Source organism: Pezoporus wallicus, unplaced genomic scaffold (genome assembly GCF_028554395.1).
Source record: "Pezoporus wallicus isolate ANWC-B61680 ecotype Strahan unplaced genomic scaffold, APGP_CSIRO_Pwel_v1 contig_8517, whole genome shotgun sequence".
Taxonomy (NCBI): domain Eukaryota; kingdom Metazoa; phylum Chordata; class Aves; order Psittaciformes; family Psittacidae; genus Pezoporus; species Pezoporus wallicus.
In genome coordinates, this window is record NW_026635263.1 from 673,378 (window position 1) to 690,145 (window position 16,768).

At 42.4% G+C, this 16,768-nt stretch overlaps 2 protein-coding genes across 12 annotated transcripts in view; one reads left to right on the forward strand and one right to left on the reverse strand.

Annotated features, from left to right (window-relative positions):
• Positions 1 to 107: 107 nt before the first annotated feature.
• On the forward strand, positions 108 to 11,031 carry TTC19 (tetratricopeptide repeat domain 19). 3 transcript variants are annotated; one of them, XM_057415429.1, is made up of 10 exons: positions 108 to 285; positions 354 to 427; positions 533 to 643; positions 838 to 876; positions 1,385 to 1,441; positions 1,713 to 1,774; positions 2,308 to 2,402; positions 2,603 to 2,757; positions 3,055 to 3,217; positions 3,698 to 4,001. In XM_057415429.1, the coding sequence occupies exons 1-10, from the start codon at positions 108 to 110 to the stop codon at positions 3,829 to 3,831; spliced, it is 1,068 nt and encodes a 355-aa protein (XP_057271412.1). In that variant the 3' UTR covers positions 3,832 to 4,001. The 3 variants fall into 3 exon arrangements, with proteins under 3 accessions (XP_057271412.1, XP_057271423.1, XP_057271433.1); XM_057415440.1 differs by lacking the exon at positions 3,698 to 4,001 and adding an exon at positions 10,356 to 11,031 and having other exon boundaries at positions 110 to 285; XM_057415450.1 differs by lacking the exon at positions 3,698 to 4,001 and adding an exon at positions 3,322 to 3,686 and having other exon boundaries at positions 110 to 285.
• NCOR1 (nuclear receptor corepressor 1) overlaps positions 6,737 to 16,768 on the reverse strand; it is a 65,847-nt gene continuing 55,815 nt past the window's right edge. For 6 of the 9 annotated variants that reach the window (XM_057415362.1, XM_057415370.1, XM_057415351.1 and 3 more), the window contains 11 exons: positions 16,537 to 16,702; positions 15,773 to 16,266; positions 15,196 to 15,324; positions 14,464 to 14,621; positions 13,996 to 14,219; positions 13,418 to 13,555; positions 11,412 to 11,554; positions 10,171 to 10,224; positions 8,858 to 9,079; positions 8,152 to 8,328; positions 6,737 to 7,981 (listed from right to left, as the gene is read on the reverse strand). In XM_057415362.1, coding sequence (XP_057271345.1) covers positions 7,794 to 7,981; positions 8,152 to 8,328; positions 8,858 to 9,079; positions 10,171 to 10,224; positions 11,412 to 11,554; positions 13,418 to 13,555; positions 13,996 to 14,219; positions 14,464 to 14,621; positions 15,196 to 15,324; positions 15,773 to 16,266; positions 16,537 to 16,702 — 2,093 coding nt within the window. In that variant the 3' untranslated portion in view covers positions 6,737 to 7,793. Of the gene's footprint in view, positions 7,982 to 8,151; positions 8,329 to 8,857; positions 9,080 to 10,170; positions 10,225 to 11,411; positions 11,555 to 13,417; positions 13,556 to 13,995; positions 14,220 to 14,463; positions 14,622 to 14,846; positions 14,910 to 15,195; positions 15,325 to 15,772; positions 16,267 to 16,536; positions 16,703 to 16,768 lie in introns of those variants that run through there. The other 3 variants (XM_057415384.1, XM_057415375.1, XM_057415402.1) reach the window with 3 other exon arrangements.

Here is a 16,768-nt window from a genome sequence, read left to right on the forward strand (position 1 = left end):
CGCCGCCATGAAGCCGCGTCTCCATAGCAACAGGCGCCCTTTGCCCCACGTGACGCTGAAGCGTGCATCACGTGGCGAGTGGGAGCTCTTAAAGGGCCCGGGCGGGGATGATGCTGGCGGCAGCGCTGCCGCGAGCCCTCAGTCGCTTGTCCGCCCGGCGCTACCCCGCGGGGCTCCGGCCACCCCGGGCCGCCTGGCGCGGCGGGGAGCAGGGCAGCGGCAGGACGGGGTTTGAGCGGCGGCGATGGGCCCGGCCGGTCGGAGGTGCTCTGGGCTTCCTGGGAGGTGAGGCAGGCCTCGGGCTGCGGGCCGCGGCGGTGTGTGGCCGGGTGGCGGTCACCTTCGGCCCGCAGCCTTCTCCCTCTTCCCCAGGGACGCTGAAGAGGACGGCGAGGACGCCGTTATCCTCCTGCTGAAGAGAGCCAAGGTGAGGCGCCGTCCCCTGCAGGGCCGCGGCCATGGCGGGTGTTAGCTCAGCGGGGACCCTGGCCCGTGAGCTGTACCCCCCCGGCTTTGCCCTGTGTCTCCGCAGCTCAGCGTCATGAAGGGTGAGCTGGGAGAGGCCGAGAAGCTTCTGCACGAAGCCCTGCGGCTGTCGCACCAGTCGGATAACAGGAAAGCCATTATCTACACCTACAGCATGGTGAGGCTCGGGGGGCTGGCAGGGACCACCCTGTGTAGTGTCTGGTTCACGCTGGAAGGTGCTGTGGGGTGCTGAGTTCCCTTCGGGGTGTAGTTCTGAGGCCGTGATGGAGCTGTAGATATAAGGAAAAGCAGTTGTACTTAGGCAAGTCTCTGCAGTCTTTGTGGAGCTTCAGCACTCTCTGTCTCTTCCAGATGGCAAACGTGGCCTTCATGCAGGGACAGCTGGATAATGTGAGTAACTCTGCTTTTTACCTCTGAATTTTGAGGCTGACATCTTGTGCAGGCGCTGAGTTGTGAGGCAGAGGCCTCCCAGTAAAAAGCAGAGTGATCTGCCTTGGAACTGCAGTGCTGTAGAGCATGTTCTGCCAAGAAAAATGCTTTTGCAGATAGTTTCTGAGCTCCAGCATGGTGCTGAAGGAAAGGAATACTTCTCACTGTCAAATGCCGCAGTGAAGCATATTAGATGACTGTCCTAAGATGAACCTTGGAAAGCCCTGAAGGCACAAAAACGTGGTATACTCATTGCTGATGTAGCAGTCCTAAAGTAGAAACTGAAGAGACCTGCTAGTTGTTAGTATGTTGGACTCTGGTTAGCTTTTCACTTCTACCTAATATTGATGTACAATGTAAATGCCACAAACTGTAAGACAGGTTTTTCCCAGTAGTCTGCCTTTGTAAAGGGTAGAGATCTTTCAAGTGCCATCATTCCCCAGTGTTCTCTTCAAAATTCTCATTTCAGGCAGAAAAGCTCTACAAAGCAAGTATGAGCTATTTGCTCTCAGGGGACACGAAAGAGGTATGTTCTTCTGATAAAGGCTTTCAGCTGGAAGTTTTAACAGTAGTGCATGTCTCTTTGGTCTATTTCTTGTGCTGTAATACCTCCTGCTGGAAATCTGCAATACTAGCTATGAGCTTGCTGGCTTCTCAGGAACTTCCTTTAATGGATGGTAGCTCTGGAGAGAAAAGGATGAGGATTTTTAAGGTCTAAACTTGTACTCTGACAAAGTAATGTTTCTACTGGGGAGATGCAAAAAGAATAACAGTTGCATTGTGTGTCCTTCTGGCAGGATGACAATGCAATCCTTGAGATGTCCCTCAAGCTGGCCAGTATCTATGCTGCTCAGAAACAGTGAGTTCCTTGCTAAAGGCATCTTTTGCTTTCATCTCAGCTTCAGAGTGACAGTGGTATCAGAGAATAGAGAGCCTGAGGAAGCTTTGATGTGACAAGATGGCATCAGCATAAAGGTTCCCGCAGGCATGGTATTTGCCTACTCACAGTCTGTAGCTATGTAGTTACATGCAGTCATGTAGCAGGGTTTGCTACAGATTGCTGTTAGGACCTGCCCAGCTTAGGGCAGAAGTAGCCAGAGAAACATCACTTAAAAGCCTTCTTTCCTGTGAGGTGTGGATTTGAAGCAGTTGGTGGCTGGAAACTTGTAGTTTTGTTTTTCAGTGGTGCATTGGCCATGGGTTGCCTTAGCTGACCTTGTCTGGGGGGAAGAGGGGCCCTTTCCACCTCTGCACAGAGGGCAAAAAGGGTCCTGTGAAGGGGAAAAGTTGTCTTGCAGGCCCTGTAGAATGAGGGATTGAAGGTGTTCACATCCATCCCTTCAGGGATTGAAGGAGCTTTGCTTTGCTTTGCTCAGTTGCTGCACTTTGCAGGCACAAATTAGCCCTGGCTGGCTATGAGTTCTGCATCCTGACCTTAGAGGAGAAGATTGCCAAGCAGAAGGACTTGCCTGAGGATGTCTTACCAGGTAGGACTGCCTTGTCTGCCAAAGGCTTCTCGTTATCTTTTCTCCATTTCCCTCACATTGATGTTTCTTTCCATATTGTCTAAGTACCATCTTCATGTCAATCCATTGTCTTCACACTGCATGAGTTTCCTGCTCTTGTAGGATGGAGACTCATGCTTGATCTTGTAGAAGTGATCACTTCCACTCCTCTCTATTTGCAGCTGAAGAAAAGGCCAATACCCGTCTCTTGCTTGGGATGAGCCTAGACTCCTATGCTCGCTATCTCCTAAACATTAACCAGCTCCCAGCGGCCCAAAAAATGTATGAGAAGGCTCTGCAGATATCAAAAGATGTTCAGGGAGAGACTCATGCACAGGTGACTTGTATAATGGACTACTAGGGAAAGAAACCTAAGCTACCAGGGAATGAGGCAGCCTTAAAAGCAGTTTTGCTGGTATCAGCCATACATAGCACTAAATTGGGATCTGCTTTCTTGCCAGGAAGAATGAGCATACAGCATTTTAATAGAGAAATACAAGACACTTTCTTACTGAAAGCTTCTCTGGGAAATACTGCTTTTACTAGTGTGATGGGAGTATGATGGTGGTGCTTGTGATGCCCCAGACTTCTACACAGGTCTTGCTCTGAGGTTTCCTTTTCTGTCCTGATGCAGACTGTAGTCCTGATGAGCGACTTGGCGACTGTACTGGATGCCCAGGGTCACCACGATGAGGCATACTCCTATGTGAAAAGAGCAGCAGAGCTGGCAAAGGAAACTCAACACCCTGAGGAGCACATGGTGTTGAACAACCTGGCAGCAATTCTGATGCACAAAGGTAGGTAGATAAATGTTTGGCTTCTGTCACTGTGCTTGTGCTGACTGCAGACACCTGCATTGTAGGACCAAAATATAGTGTTATTTTTGTGTCGCTATTTGTAGTTTAAGCAGCAGGTCTGCTGACTTTGTGTAGCAACCTGTGTGGTGTTCAAATAGAATTCAGCTGCTGAAGGATCCTGTCCAAGATAAATGCAGTACTGGTGCATCTGACTCAAAAGGTTGCCAAGAGATCTTGTTTCCCTTGTCCTGTACATGCAATAACTTGTTCCAGAAGAAGAGAAGACATGCTGGAGACTTGTTTCTAAGAAATTTTAATGCTGAAGCAGCACTTTGTTCCATCATCATTGCTGTTGTCTTGCTCTCATAATTGGCACCCAGTGCTGGATGTTTTGCGAACCTTCCTAGTTCTTGATGTGTTCCAGTAGTCTTTGCTTGTTCTTTGGGACTTTGAAAATGCCTCTTTTTCCTCTTGATACAGAGGACTTTCTGCAAGCAAAACAAGTGTACAAAGAAGCTCTCAAGCAGGCACAGCAGAAGGGAGATGTTGCTTCTGTTCAGCATATCCAGGAAGAACTAGCTGAGCTGGCTAAGAGGAGAAAGGGCTCCAAGTAAGCTTGGCCACAGGGTCCAACCATGAGGTGGCCAACAGCAGCAAGGGCTGGTCAGTACAAACAGCCCTGGTGCAATGCTCCAGGGGAACAGCAAGGAATTTAAGGACTATATAACAAGAAGGGCTGCTATTACCCAACAACTTAGCCTAAAATAAAGTTGTGAAATCCTAACTGTGTAGATCTGTGGTGTAGTCTATGGTTAGTGAGCTACTATGCAAGTGATTTAACTTGGTCTGGACTGGGAGCAAAGCACAAGTATAGCCTGTTATGAACTTATATTACTTAGAGAGCATTTGCTACTCCAGACTATTCACAGAGGTATTTACTTTCAAACCATGGCTCTACTAAAGTTAAGTCATGAAGAAGAATAGGCAGGAATTGTCTCACTCTACATGCTGGCTACCACAGCAAGGTGTGCTTGTGTCAGTGCTGCAATTCAGTGTTTATTAACTTCAGTAGAGCATTTCCTAGGCTATACCTGTACTATGACAGAGCTGTACCTCCAGGTCCTTTTCAACCAGGTTGCCTAAAGATCAAATGTTTTTCTTCAAAGCATTTAGCATCCAAAGATAGAACATGTGCTCTGTTAGGAGGGGTCAGACTATGTTATCTGGCAGAGCTGTTGTCAGAAATGAATCACTCTGCCACCTTACACCAGTCAAGAGCACAGTGAGTGCCAAAGCTGGCCTCCTCTCCTGGATAGGTCAGTGCTAGAATGGTGAGGCTCCTGGTGGAAAAGGTGGTATGTACAAACCATCAGGTCTGTGAACTGCACCGTGACTCTAGAATGAACAGCCCGCTCATACAACAGAATGTTTCAGTTCTGTCCTGCAGGGACGCCTAATGTTAAAGGACAATTAAACCAGAAGATAGCAAATCTGTATTTAGCTAGGATGGAATAATAGAACTATTACTAAACAAGCATTAATTTAATGGCTCATTTGTAAAAACTTCAGCTGGTTGATACAACCCTTAATGTTAATTGCATTATCATTAGTTTACTTACAGTAGCATTAGTGGCTTCAGCTCTGTTTAACTTTGAGCTAAGAGGCAGCATGCAGGTTTTCCAGAGCAGATGTTCATTGAAGCTGGAAGAACTTAAGTCACATGTACAGCTTTGTTCTCAGCAAGCTAGGAAGTAAAAATACAGCTGTTACAGGCATGCTTGTACTAACAGAAAGGCTCTGACACAGTAGTACCAAAGTTCTGGGTTCTGTTTTTGAAGTGGCAGACCTTAGCCACTCCAGCAGTATCAATTGGGAACCCTGCAGCACCCCCTAAGGGAAGTGGTTTTTGCCTGTTCTCATAACTTGATGCTGTAAAACAAGAGGGAGACACAGGAAAGGCAAATGGAGAACTGATCCCCTTTATTGATTGGTCTGAATCCAGAAGTCACTGTCTACTGAAGACATTGTGTGGAAAAAAATAAAGTTGTTTTATGATGCATGGGTTTTTCAAGTCTTAAATGATTTCATATCAGAATCACGAAACATACCAAGATGAAGCATTGTGAAAGCGCTGATCAGAAATCAGTTAAAAATTTGTAGTAAACTACACTTTGTAAACATGACTTACAAACACCTTCCTGTTTGAAACAGGGCAGATGTAATTCCATACTTGAAGATTACTGGAATTGTGGTAAACCCTAACTTAGGCTCTGGAGAGGTTTTTACACTGGAGAAGTTAGAACTTGGATAACAAACAAAAAAGCAGCAACATTTTATGTGCAAATGCCACTCAAGCTGTATCTTAGGAGAAAGTGACTATCCTACTTTGGGAATCTTGCTGCTGCAGCAGCAATAACATGAAGCTTTGCAATGAACATGCTATACTTACAGTTAGCAAAGACATTTGTCTGTACATGCCTCTTTCACATTGTATTTGTTACACTAGGAAAGTGACAACGAGTGAGTTTTAGAATGGAACCGAACTCTCCATTCCAAATTTAGACCTACAAAAAGGGCAGAGCAACTTGTGTTCCAGTATCTGCTGCTGTGGGAACAGAAAAGTTAAAATAAGAGCACAGGTCTACAAACAAGATGAAGAGTTCACTGTTAAGCTAGAAGGATAAAGGATGGGAGGGTGAGAAAAGTCTTTCTTAGAGAAAGACTGGAAGGAGACTTAAGACTGCCAACTGATCTACTCTGATGCAGTGTTTAAATAAAGCAGCAAAATCTGTATTTGCAACACAGCGTCAAGTTTCCAAATGAGTTCCTCTGGATCTTTCCCCCACTTTCCTCCCATGTACTCAAAGTCAATTTGTATTGATAAGTAGTTCTGTACTTGCTGTTTGTAACTGGACCTTACAGTCCTTCTGCAAGATGTAGAACTTCCACAGCTGCATTCACCTTCCATACAACGTCACAAATACAGGGTTAAATTAAAAATAATCCAACTGGAAAATAACTTCAAGGCAAAGACTCTGTTCATGGATGAGATGCAAAAGCAGTCTGGAATCTGACAGATGGTGCCACCCCCCAGCTCAGTGCTATCTGTAAATCAGTCCTTCTACCCCAGAAGATTCAAATTCACTTCCTGAGGTCAGTGCAGCAAAAAATAAGATGCTTTTGAAGATGGATGTCAGGACACCCTGTGGTATCACTAACCAGATGCATGTATACATGAGCTACAAGCATATCATAGCAGGCATTGATAGATGAGTGATTAAGGAGACTCTCCTAGTACCATATACAATTTAAAAATCACCCTAACAAGTATTGCACACTTTAGGAGTTAAGCCAAGCATCTGTAAGGACTTCAACCAAAAGCTTGCTTACAGGGCCAGGGATGGGGATGCAGACTTTAAAATAATTATTACATAAAGATTTTAAAATCAGCCTGGAGGAAGGTAAAAATCACAGTACCTATTTCAAACCGGTTGTAACAGAAGCCAAGTAGTTGACTCATGTGTTGCTCACTTATTCTATAAAAGCATTTTGTTTTATTTAAACTTGGGATGTAGAGGTTTTTCTTCTTAAAGGATTTATCAACCCACCCAGAGCCTCTGTTCAGATAAGCCATTTGCTGTGGTGAAATATGACAGTAAAATTTAGTAGCCTGTCTTGACTGCATACAATGCAGAAACAGAAAACACTTAAGATAGGCTTTTGGGGCACAGTTAAAATTCCCAGTGTGCAGAAGTGAGGTATGCCTCCAGAAGCTGTTCTTTGTTTTTCTTTTATATCCTTTAAAAAATGAACCATAACATACCCATGCAATAATAGTTCTGCAGTGTTGCTAAATAAAACCAACTGCACCAAAAAATTTACAATGTGGCAGAATTTAAAATTCAAAGAAATATATCATCTTATTCCAGCGAACCGGCCTATGGTAATGTACAGAATTCAGTAAGGGGTCAGTCTTAAAAAATCAACATTTTCACAAGAGCTTGATCACCACTGAGAAAGTGTGTCTAGGGGAAAAAAAATGATATAAAAGCACAATGCCTGCAAGAAGTGGCCTGGCATTAACTGGGCAATGACGCTAGGCTGGTTGGGAGGCTAGGTTAGGGTTAGGCTAGGCTGGAAGGGAGGCTAGGGTTATGAAGAGTACTCTACACTGGAGAAAATGCTTAAAAAACAAAAAAAATTACAAAATGACCCCCAAAGTTTAGGCAATGATTTGAACATAAGTACACCAGATACTATAGCAAGGGAAAAAACACTGCAAAAAGTACTCTCTATTTACAGAAGAATGATTTAAAGACATTAAGGTTTTCTTTACAAATAGATGTAGAACAGGAATAGTCCACATTTTTTAAAAACTCTTTACATATTTATCTTTAGTAAGTCAACCTTCTTGTTAACAATCCTCCAACACATGGCCTGTGCAGAAGGCATTTAACGGACTCTCCAATTCTTCACTGTGTGGCCCTTGCTCTCTTGGAAAGTCTCTATGGGCACAAGTCAAAAATAGATTTCTTGTTTTGACCCGCAAATAAAAAACAAAAAGAATCTGCATAGTTCAGTCATCACTGTCAGACAGAGTCTCATATTGTGCTGAAAGCAGTGGTGCAGGCTCTCGCTCCCATATCCTGTTCTGTTGGTGAGTGGTTGCTTGGCTCATGGACGGTGGGGCACACGCAATGGATGTTGGTGGTGTACTGCTAAGCATCCTCATCGTCAACGGGTTGTAAGGAAACTGTGTTGAACCTGAATAAAACAGAGTTTCTCTGAGTCAAAACCATGAGCTGTTCCAAGAGACCCATATCTGAAAGACAGTCTGGGTTTGGTTGTGACAAGTCGCAGCAAACCTGTTATTTCTGAAATTCCTCATATGCTGTAAGCTCCTGACCAGTGTAGGAAAGAAACCCATTTCTCACCTGTTGATGAAGGCCTATCTTCCCAGGCCCATACTGGAGTCTGCCTGTGGTAGTCCCCTTCTGAATGTACAGATGAGACAGAAGAAGGTCTTTCGGTTCCCAAATACCCCTGTCCAGGAATTGGAGATTTTGACTTCCTATTATTCGACTTGTTGATGAGCTTCTGCTTGCCCCCTCCTGGAAACAGAAAGGACAGATTTTACAAAGATGTTACACTGGAATTTAGCCTCTGTTTGTTTCTATAAACTACCATGTACCAAAAAACAGGTGTTTCACACTGGTGCCTTCTGGAATGCTGATTTGCCTCCATTAGTGATCTAGTCTTCTAACACAGTGTTGCTAGAAAATCCCTATTCTTATCACAACAAAGTTATAGTTCCATGTTTAGGAAGGGAGATGTTTTCAGTTCAGGCTCCTGCTGGCACATGTTCCTTATAGGTGAACATCAAACCACTGACATGCTTCAGGTATCTAATACATCCTGTTATCTCTTCTGTATTTCATCACTGTAGTCATTCTCCAAGAAATACTGGATAATGCTCCTGAACTCTCCAGCATCACTGTGAAAGCCAGGACCACCAAAGGGAATGGAAACACCATCTCCGCTTTCCAGACGAAACCCACTGATTTTCAGTGACACCATGTTTATTCAAACTCTTAATTTTTATTTAAGTCCATGAAATATTTAGGAGTTGCAATGACCCACCTGAATTTGGTGATGGGTTAGCTTCCTCCCTACGCGTCTCATTACTTGCTGATGCTGCAGCACTGGAACTGCCAGGTACTACCGCAATAGACTGTGTCATTACAACTCCATGCTCCTCGCTCTTGTCATCAAAGTTTCCCATCAATGCTTTCCTAATAATGTCTTCCAGACCCAGATTACTGGCAGGATCTGCAAAGGAATGACCCCTAGAACTGACTGCACCTGGGAGATAAAAGAAAACATACAGGGAAAGGTGGGAGGGGAGGCAAAAAACGTATCTCGGAGAAATTACAATGGGATTTGGGAAAAGGTTTGAGAGAGGCAGAAAGGGGGGGGGGGGGGGGGGGAAGAATTTTTTAAGCACAAAGCTACATACACCAAAGCAGTTCACAGTGGCTACAAGTTAGGCATGCCAGCGAACACTGAAGAGCTACGTCAGTAGTACCACTGAATGTCAGAATCCTTGCAAGATGGTAAATCTTACTGTGTTTTGTGAGTTGAGTTTTTTTTACATAGCAAAGGAAGCTGAGCATGCTGATTGTGATAGCATATTAAGTAAAATCCGCAGCTATGATTCAGTTGTAAGACAAAAGACCAGAAGAATGCTTCTCTCATTAATAATCCATACTAATTTGGCTTATGAATTGTGATACGTGGCAATTTTTTATTGCAGAAGCTTCTCTTCCATCTAAATTAATGCAGATCAGTACTTTTCCATTTAGAAGACAGAAGCACTGTACCAGAAGGGGCAGTGACTGGCCAAAATCACATGAAGTCAGTCTGTGTTACAACTCAAGATTCAGATAGAGCAGCTCTTCTCTCCCACCTTTCCATTCAATTCTCTGCCTCACTTTCCTCTTTAACACAGTAAAAGTATAGGTTATATTTAATTTTCTCATCTCATAAAAAGTTGAGGGGGTTTCTAATGTATTCATCACAGGAAAAAACAAAAATCAGGAAGTATTTTAAATACCCCAGTTTATAAAGTAAATTGCATTTGATAAAAGAAGCTCAACTATACGATATTTAAATTCTATTTAAGTGAGATGCTAACCAATTTCTCTGTGTCAGATTTGCAGAGCATACATAAATAAATCACTCCTGCTTAAGTTCCCATTTAAATATTCTCTGAAGCTTCCTTTGGTCATTTTGCTTTTCCCTACAATACAGGAAACAAGTTTTCATGTAGGGTATTACCTTTTACATTTTCATCATCTTCCTCATTTACGGGACTCCCCAAAGCATACAGATGAAAGATGTGACATGGATTTACCTTTTCTGAACCATATGTTGTTTTTTCTTTACTGACTTACCTGAGGTAGTGACTGCTGGCAAATTAAATATTTCAGTCCCTGGCTGAGCAGTTGCTGCAATTCAAACACAACATTTCATTGAGTTTCTCAGTAGTGGCAGTCACGGTAAGTAATTGTTTCTAGTCCTAATGCACAAGGTGTAACTACTTTTGAACTATTTTCAATGTTCACTTTTCCTTTCTCAGTCTTCTAGGATGAATGTACACCTATGTCTTCTCAGGAAAATGATCTATACCAGCGTAAAAGTACGATCATGGCTGTTACTTCAGAAAGTAACGTGACTGAAATTTCACAATCTAAATGCTTTAAAATGCAAAGCTGCATTTGATTTGCTAAACTTGAATTTTAAACATTACCTGTATGATGACCAATTTGAGAATAAAGTTTTTAAACCGTAACACGGAATTCAATATATAAATGAAAAGACTGCTGGCACCAATGGAAAGTGTGCTTGTGTGCCAAACATGCACATCAGGCTTTCAACAGAGCAAAATCTATTGTGCACACAATGGGGATCAGTACTGCAACCCTTACTGACACAGCTTGCTTCTCAGAAAGAGATTAATTTATTGCTCAACGCAAGAGCATTTACTTTGAAGTAAACAGTCTCTATTAGGTACTGGGTTCACAAACAGCTTTAATTCTCACTAATGATAATTTTGATACGAAGTGCTGTTTAGGTTTCTAAGAGAAAAAAACAAAGCTACAGTTCTAGTATCATATTCCACCATGTCAGAATCCATTACTGAAACTATAGTAAAATAGGTCTTTTTAACAGCCATAATCATAAAGACCAAGGAAACACAAAACATTCTGTTTCAAGACACCTTTCCAAAAAGGAAAATATGTAATAGCTAAGGAAGATATAAAGCAAACTAGACACAAAGTTAACTAGAATAATGTCAGGTTTTAACAATTCTTTTGTTAATTATGTGGGGGTTTTTTCCATTTTTTTGAGAAACTATTTCCATCTCTCAAATTAAGTGTTAAAAAGCTTTAATGTGACAAGTCCTACATCCACCAGAATAAAAAAAAGAGTGTGTGTGAGGGAAATCTAAGAATGTTCCAGTTCTTTGGTCATAAGTTATTATATACTTGTTCTTTATTCATAGATTTATACTCATCCATGTGTTATTTGTAACATTTAGGTTGGGACATTGTTGTGGGGACAGACATCTGTGGATAGCAGTCACATAAAGCTTAAGCTGGAAAAGTTCAGGGAAAAGGCAAGTCCTGCATACCCATGTCAGAGTCACCTCCACCAGATGAGTTCAGCTTTCGAAATATCTCCTGTTTCTTGGATTTTACCATTGGTGAAGTGTTCTCAAGTTTGGTGAAAAACGAAGGCAGGTAGCTTATACTACCTGGAGAGCGAGAGTCAGTCCTGCCAAGACCAACATGTGTCAATGAGAGAGAACGTTTTCCAAGATGCACATTTCAATCTTTCCAAAAGCAGTCAGGCAGAAACCACCGACATTCGCATCAACTTTAAGATTCTTTCCTCAGCCTGTTTTCTGGGGACCAGGCAAGTCTAATGACTCTCCAAGAACATCTGCTTTATGCAGGTAACAGAAAAAGTGACCATGTCATTCTTTGTACCTGGAGTGGGGTATACAGATGATGTTCTTAGAAGTTATCTCTGGGGTGCCTACTGCCTTGCAATGTGCACACTGGCTGCAGTTTGCAGTGTGAATCAATAGGTGAAGAAATGTTTAAGCTAGAAGCCCAAATACTCGTCCTAGCTGCTCCTATTTACAATCTTCTCACTCTTGTCCCCAGTATGCCACTAAAAAGACATACTGCTTTTAAAGTCTGCTTGTCAACCCTGTCACAGATGGTCCAAGCAAATAAGCTATTTCAGGCATTCTTAGTAACCAGGTAAAACAACCTTATGGACTGGAATTTGGCTCAAGAGCTGTCAGTTAGCCACTCTTGCTCTATGGCACAAATTCAGACTGGGATCCACGTTCTGTATTTCATACCTCTTACCAATTTTACATTCACAGTGGCTGACACACTTTCTGCACATAATTTCTGTCACAGTGTACAAAAATGGCTGAAGTAAATGTCAAACCGAGTTTATCTTCAGATCTTAGAATGTGCAAAGTTTAGACTGTTTATAGAGATTATAAAAGCAGTAGCATTTCAACTACAGAAGGAGAAAAAAACACCCCTAAAAATCCAAGCTAAAGCATGAAGAAATTCAGGTGAAAAACCTAAGCTAATACCAAGGTCCCAAATGACTTACACTGTTTTGAAAAGTGGATAAAAATTATCAACTGTATGTTCACTTGTAACACTTGAGTTTGCTTAAGCAGCAGTAATCCAGCAAATCAGCTTTAATTTAAAAGCCCCACCCCATAAAAATGCAATCTGCCCTGCCACATTTCTGAAAATCCTTTTGCATCCAGCTAAACTTGCATCCTGGACTGTAACAACCCTGCCAGCAACTGCAGAGTGAAGAGGGTAGGGGTGAAACAAGAAGAAAAGAATCAATTTCACCAGCATGAGCTTTACGTAAGTATATGGTGAGCCTGCTGGTTGCTACTCCTTCTTCAGCAGGCAGCAGAGCAAATGACAGAAGCATCCATTCCAATGTGCATCTGCCAGCTATTTGAAGACACCAGCCCTGATGCAGTCTGACAGGGATCCCATGTAGTTTTATGCTGCAGATCTGGAGACTGGCAAATAGCCCTGGAAAACAGGGCTGCCTGACACCCCTGGGCACGGGCCTCCTGACACCCCACCTTCACACCTCCCTGAAATGAAACTCCTTAGCTTAACGCTATTTCATGAGCTAAGCTGCTCTAGAGTCACGAGCATTGGAAGCCTTGGGTTCTGCCACACTTCACCAGGACAGTATCCAGGAAGCCAAGCATGCAGAAGACGCCTGAATATTTAATAAAAGCTGTAGTAATTGGACCTATCCCCAAACCGCTTCAGTTTTACAGAACTGACACCCAACAAGGAGTTTTGTTATAGTGCTTTCTATCAGATATGACGTAGAACCCACTGCTTGCACCAAGAAACTGGAGACAGAACTGGTATAGACTGTATTTCCCTCAGGCTTCCCAAAGCATCTCCCAAGTAGCAGGTTGTGAATGCTAGGAGTACAAAAGGGGTCAACAGTGATAAACTACTCGCCTGTGGCACCAGAGAAAAATCACTTAAACTGCTCTTTAATAAAGATACTGTATGCAGCTCAAAGATCCACAATTATGTTCTTAAAATTCAGCTCTACACATACCTCTGTTCAGTAGGCTCAGTTCTTTGGGAAAGCAAAAGAACATTTTCCTGTTTCTCATGTACAACTGGGACCTGAGGTGGCGAGATTGGCTCATAGGGCTCTGAAGAGACATGACTCCTCTCGGGGGATTTTCCAGGTCTACATCCATAATTCAGAGACAGGTAAGTACTCTTAATGCATGTAAAGCAGTAGTCAACACATGTAATTGCATTCCAGTTGTTACATAACTACTTATGTCTAGTTATGTATGTTACATGCTTTTTAGTATGTCTGGTGATCTCGAAAAGATGACTTAGAACTTTATCAGAGTCATTATGGACAATTCAAAGTAATTAAACATTTTCATCCCCCTAAAGACTGGAAATTAAGCATAGGAAGTAAAGGTAGAACAGTTATAATCTATGTTATGGAGCCAAGCGATTGTCAAGAACAGGGCAAAAAAGATGTTCCAAAGAGAAGGACAGGAATATACCTCTATGTCTGATCTACATCAAGGTTACTGTATTTTATAAATATCAGATTTTATACATATCAGATCTGGGCATTAAATTTGCAGTAAAACTGAATACATGTGTTACCTTCCCCTGGACTTGTCAGACAGATTTTCAGGTGACACTCTAGCTCCTGGCCGCTGATGGTGGACGGACTGCGACTGGGACTCAGGGCTGTAGCGATTCGATGTCTTTGCCCGGGTAGCAACAGGTGTTGGAACAGGGGTGGAATTCTGGAATGTAGTGGTGGGAGGCTGCAAAGAGGCCTGAGAAGCTGCTTGGTTTCTAGCAAAGTCTTGTGTAATAATTTGCTGATAGTGGCCAAGAAAATAGAAGAGAGATCTCGGTCAGACACTGGCCAAGAGACTATGTATTCATGAACTAGATGAATACGAGACCGATTGCAACAAATGAGATGATTTTAAGTTCAGACACACTGTATAACAGCCTCAAGTAAAACTAGTAATTACAGAATTGGTATTAAGTTTCAAAACGTGTTTTCATCATCAAAATATAACTTTTCACATCTGAAAAGATGCATGCAAATAAACCTACACAGATGTGATCAGCAAGGGTGATAAGTCGATGGGTCCTGGGCACATGTGCCATCCCTTCTGCTTGGGAAGAGGGAGGTGGAGGTTGTTGGGGTGAAGGGGGTTCCTGTTGTGTCCTATAGCGGTGAATCGTCCCCTCGTATTGCCTGTTTGGGTCATCTAGTTGAAGAAGAAAAGGTCAGTCTTAACAGATGGTATTACTGAAGCTTCAAGGTTTGAAACTTCTGTGCTTACAAATTTAATAGAGGAAGTGTTTCTGCATTACGTTTTTGATATCCTGTGTGATAATCACCTTTTCCCCCTTCATATATAAGCACTACAATTTAGAGTAGATAAAATAAAGCTTCATTTCACAATCTAGATTAATTGCAGCTCATTTCTCACCTGCAAACTGTTCTGTAATATTTTGACCTTTACTAATAGGTAAAAACTTCTAGGCATCAACACCTGTATGCAGGACTTTGAAAGAATGTATTGGAAATAAATTTCTTACTAAATCAGCTACCCTATAATGTAAAGGAGCTCTGTCTGTCTAATGCCAAATGTCAGTTCCAATACATTTGCTCTAGTTTATCCAGATCACTGCAACAACATACTTCCAACAAAAGTTTCTGAAAAGTTAAGAATATGCTAAGCAGCCACTTAAAGACTCCCAAGATATTTATGATGCCATGGAGCTGGTAAATATAAGCAAGATAAGTGTGAGAATATTTACATATGCAGATAAACTTACTTTCTGCCTGGCTTTGTTTAGGTGTCTCTGGTTGATAGGGCTGTAGCTTTTCTTGAGTAGGTACAGGTGAATTTGCAGGGCTAATCACCTCAATGGCATCTCCAGGAGCTTCATACCGGTGGGAGGATACTGAGTATCAAGCAAAGGTTGTGGAATAAGGTGTAAATATCACAGAAAATTTCTCTTGCCTCTACACAGCAACACCAGTGTTTCCATTATAATGACACCAGTGAAATGAAAGTCAAAACACTGTATTTTCCTCATGATAACCACGGTGATACAAATGCTTGCACAGTGTTTCAATGTAAACCAAATTTTAGGTTTCTTGAGTTCTGATAAGGTTAGTCTTATTATCTTGCATTTCCTGTTGTAGCAGGGAATCTGAATAAAGCAAACAATTTTGATTTTGCAAGAATCTTGAGTAACTACATGCAAAAACTGTATTTGTCTATGAAGTGTTTCTACTGGGCAGAGGTGAATATTTTATCATTGAACATCAGAATCATTTCACACCTTATTATTTCCCTAAAAGGCTAAGACAGACAGCAAAGAAGTAGATAGTTACTAAGATACGTACAACTACTGGAAGAATCTGAACTTTGAGAGCCCCTATCTCGTGCATCCTTGTCTGAAGCAATCTGTCGAGTGATGATCACATCTATGAAGTTAGCAGCAGTAATTGTGGTCTTTCCTCGAGTTCTCAGCTCTTCCTCGTACCTGGATTTAGGAGGAGGTCCTTTCTCTTTACCAGCCTCTGAATATACTACTGAAGACTGTCCCTGGGACTTGCCACCAGAAAAGTTTGCAGATGTATAGGGGCACTGGACAGGCCTCTTTTCTACCTCCAGTGTCTTCTGTTCCATCTGCTGCTGTTCAGTAACCACAGCTGACCGGCGTCCCATATTCTCTTCTATCCTGGTGCCTTCATGCTTGTTCTCTTTTGCTTTGGCAACTTCCATCTGAGGAGCAGAGGCTGCAGCATCTACGAGTGCTGCAAGGGCATCAGCAGCAGTATTGTAACGGGAAGCTGGCAACCCTTGAGTAATAGAGGGAGCTCCAGGGGTGAGCTGCCTGTTGGCAAACATTAAATATTCTCAATTATATCGCATGAAAAAGAGAACCAGAGCCATATCACACACACAACAAAGTAAAGCTTTTCTGACACTAATTTCTATCCAAACTGGACTACTGAAAATGCATTGGATCATTTCCAATAAATCCAAGAGCAATCAGATAGTGATATATCCTCATCTTGTTGTATTTTCCTCAGGCTCAATGCACCTTTTAGTAAGCTCAAATGTTAGAACACATATCTCTGGAATAGTAAGTTACAAATCATACATGATACGTAGCTGAGCAGCAGGATCCAAAGGTGTGATTACACTTGTCCCATTGGTTCCTTGAAAAATACTAGGCCTTTGCTGCAGGATGTTTTCCTGGCTTCTAACTGAAGGGGATGGGGACCGAACATATCCATGACTGCCAGGTCTGCCAGGCTGCTCTGCACCTGCAGAACAGAGAGCAGAGGGAAACAAACAATATATATTGGTAACTATTATAACAATGCAGTACT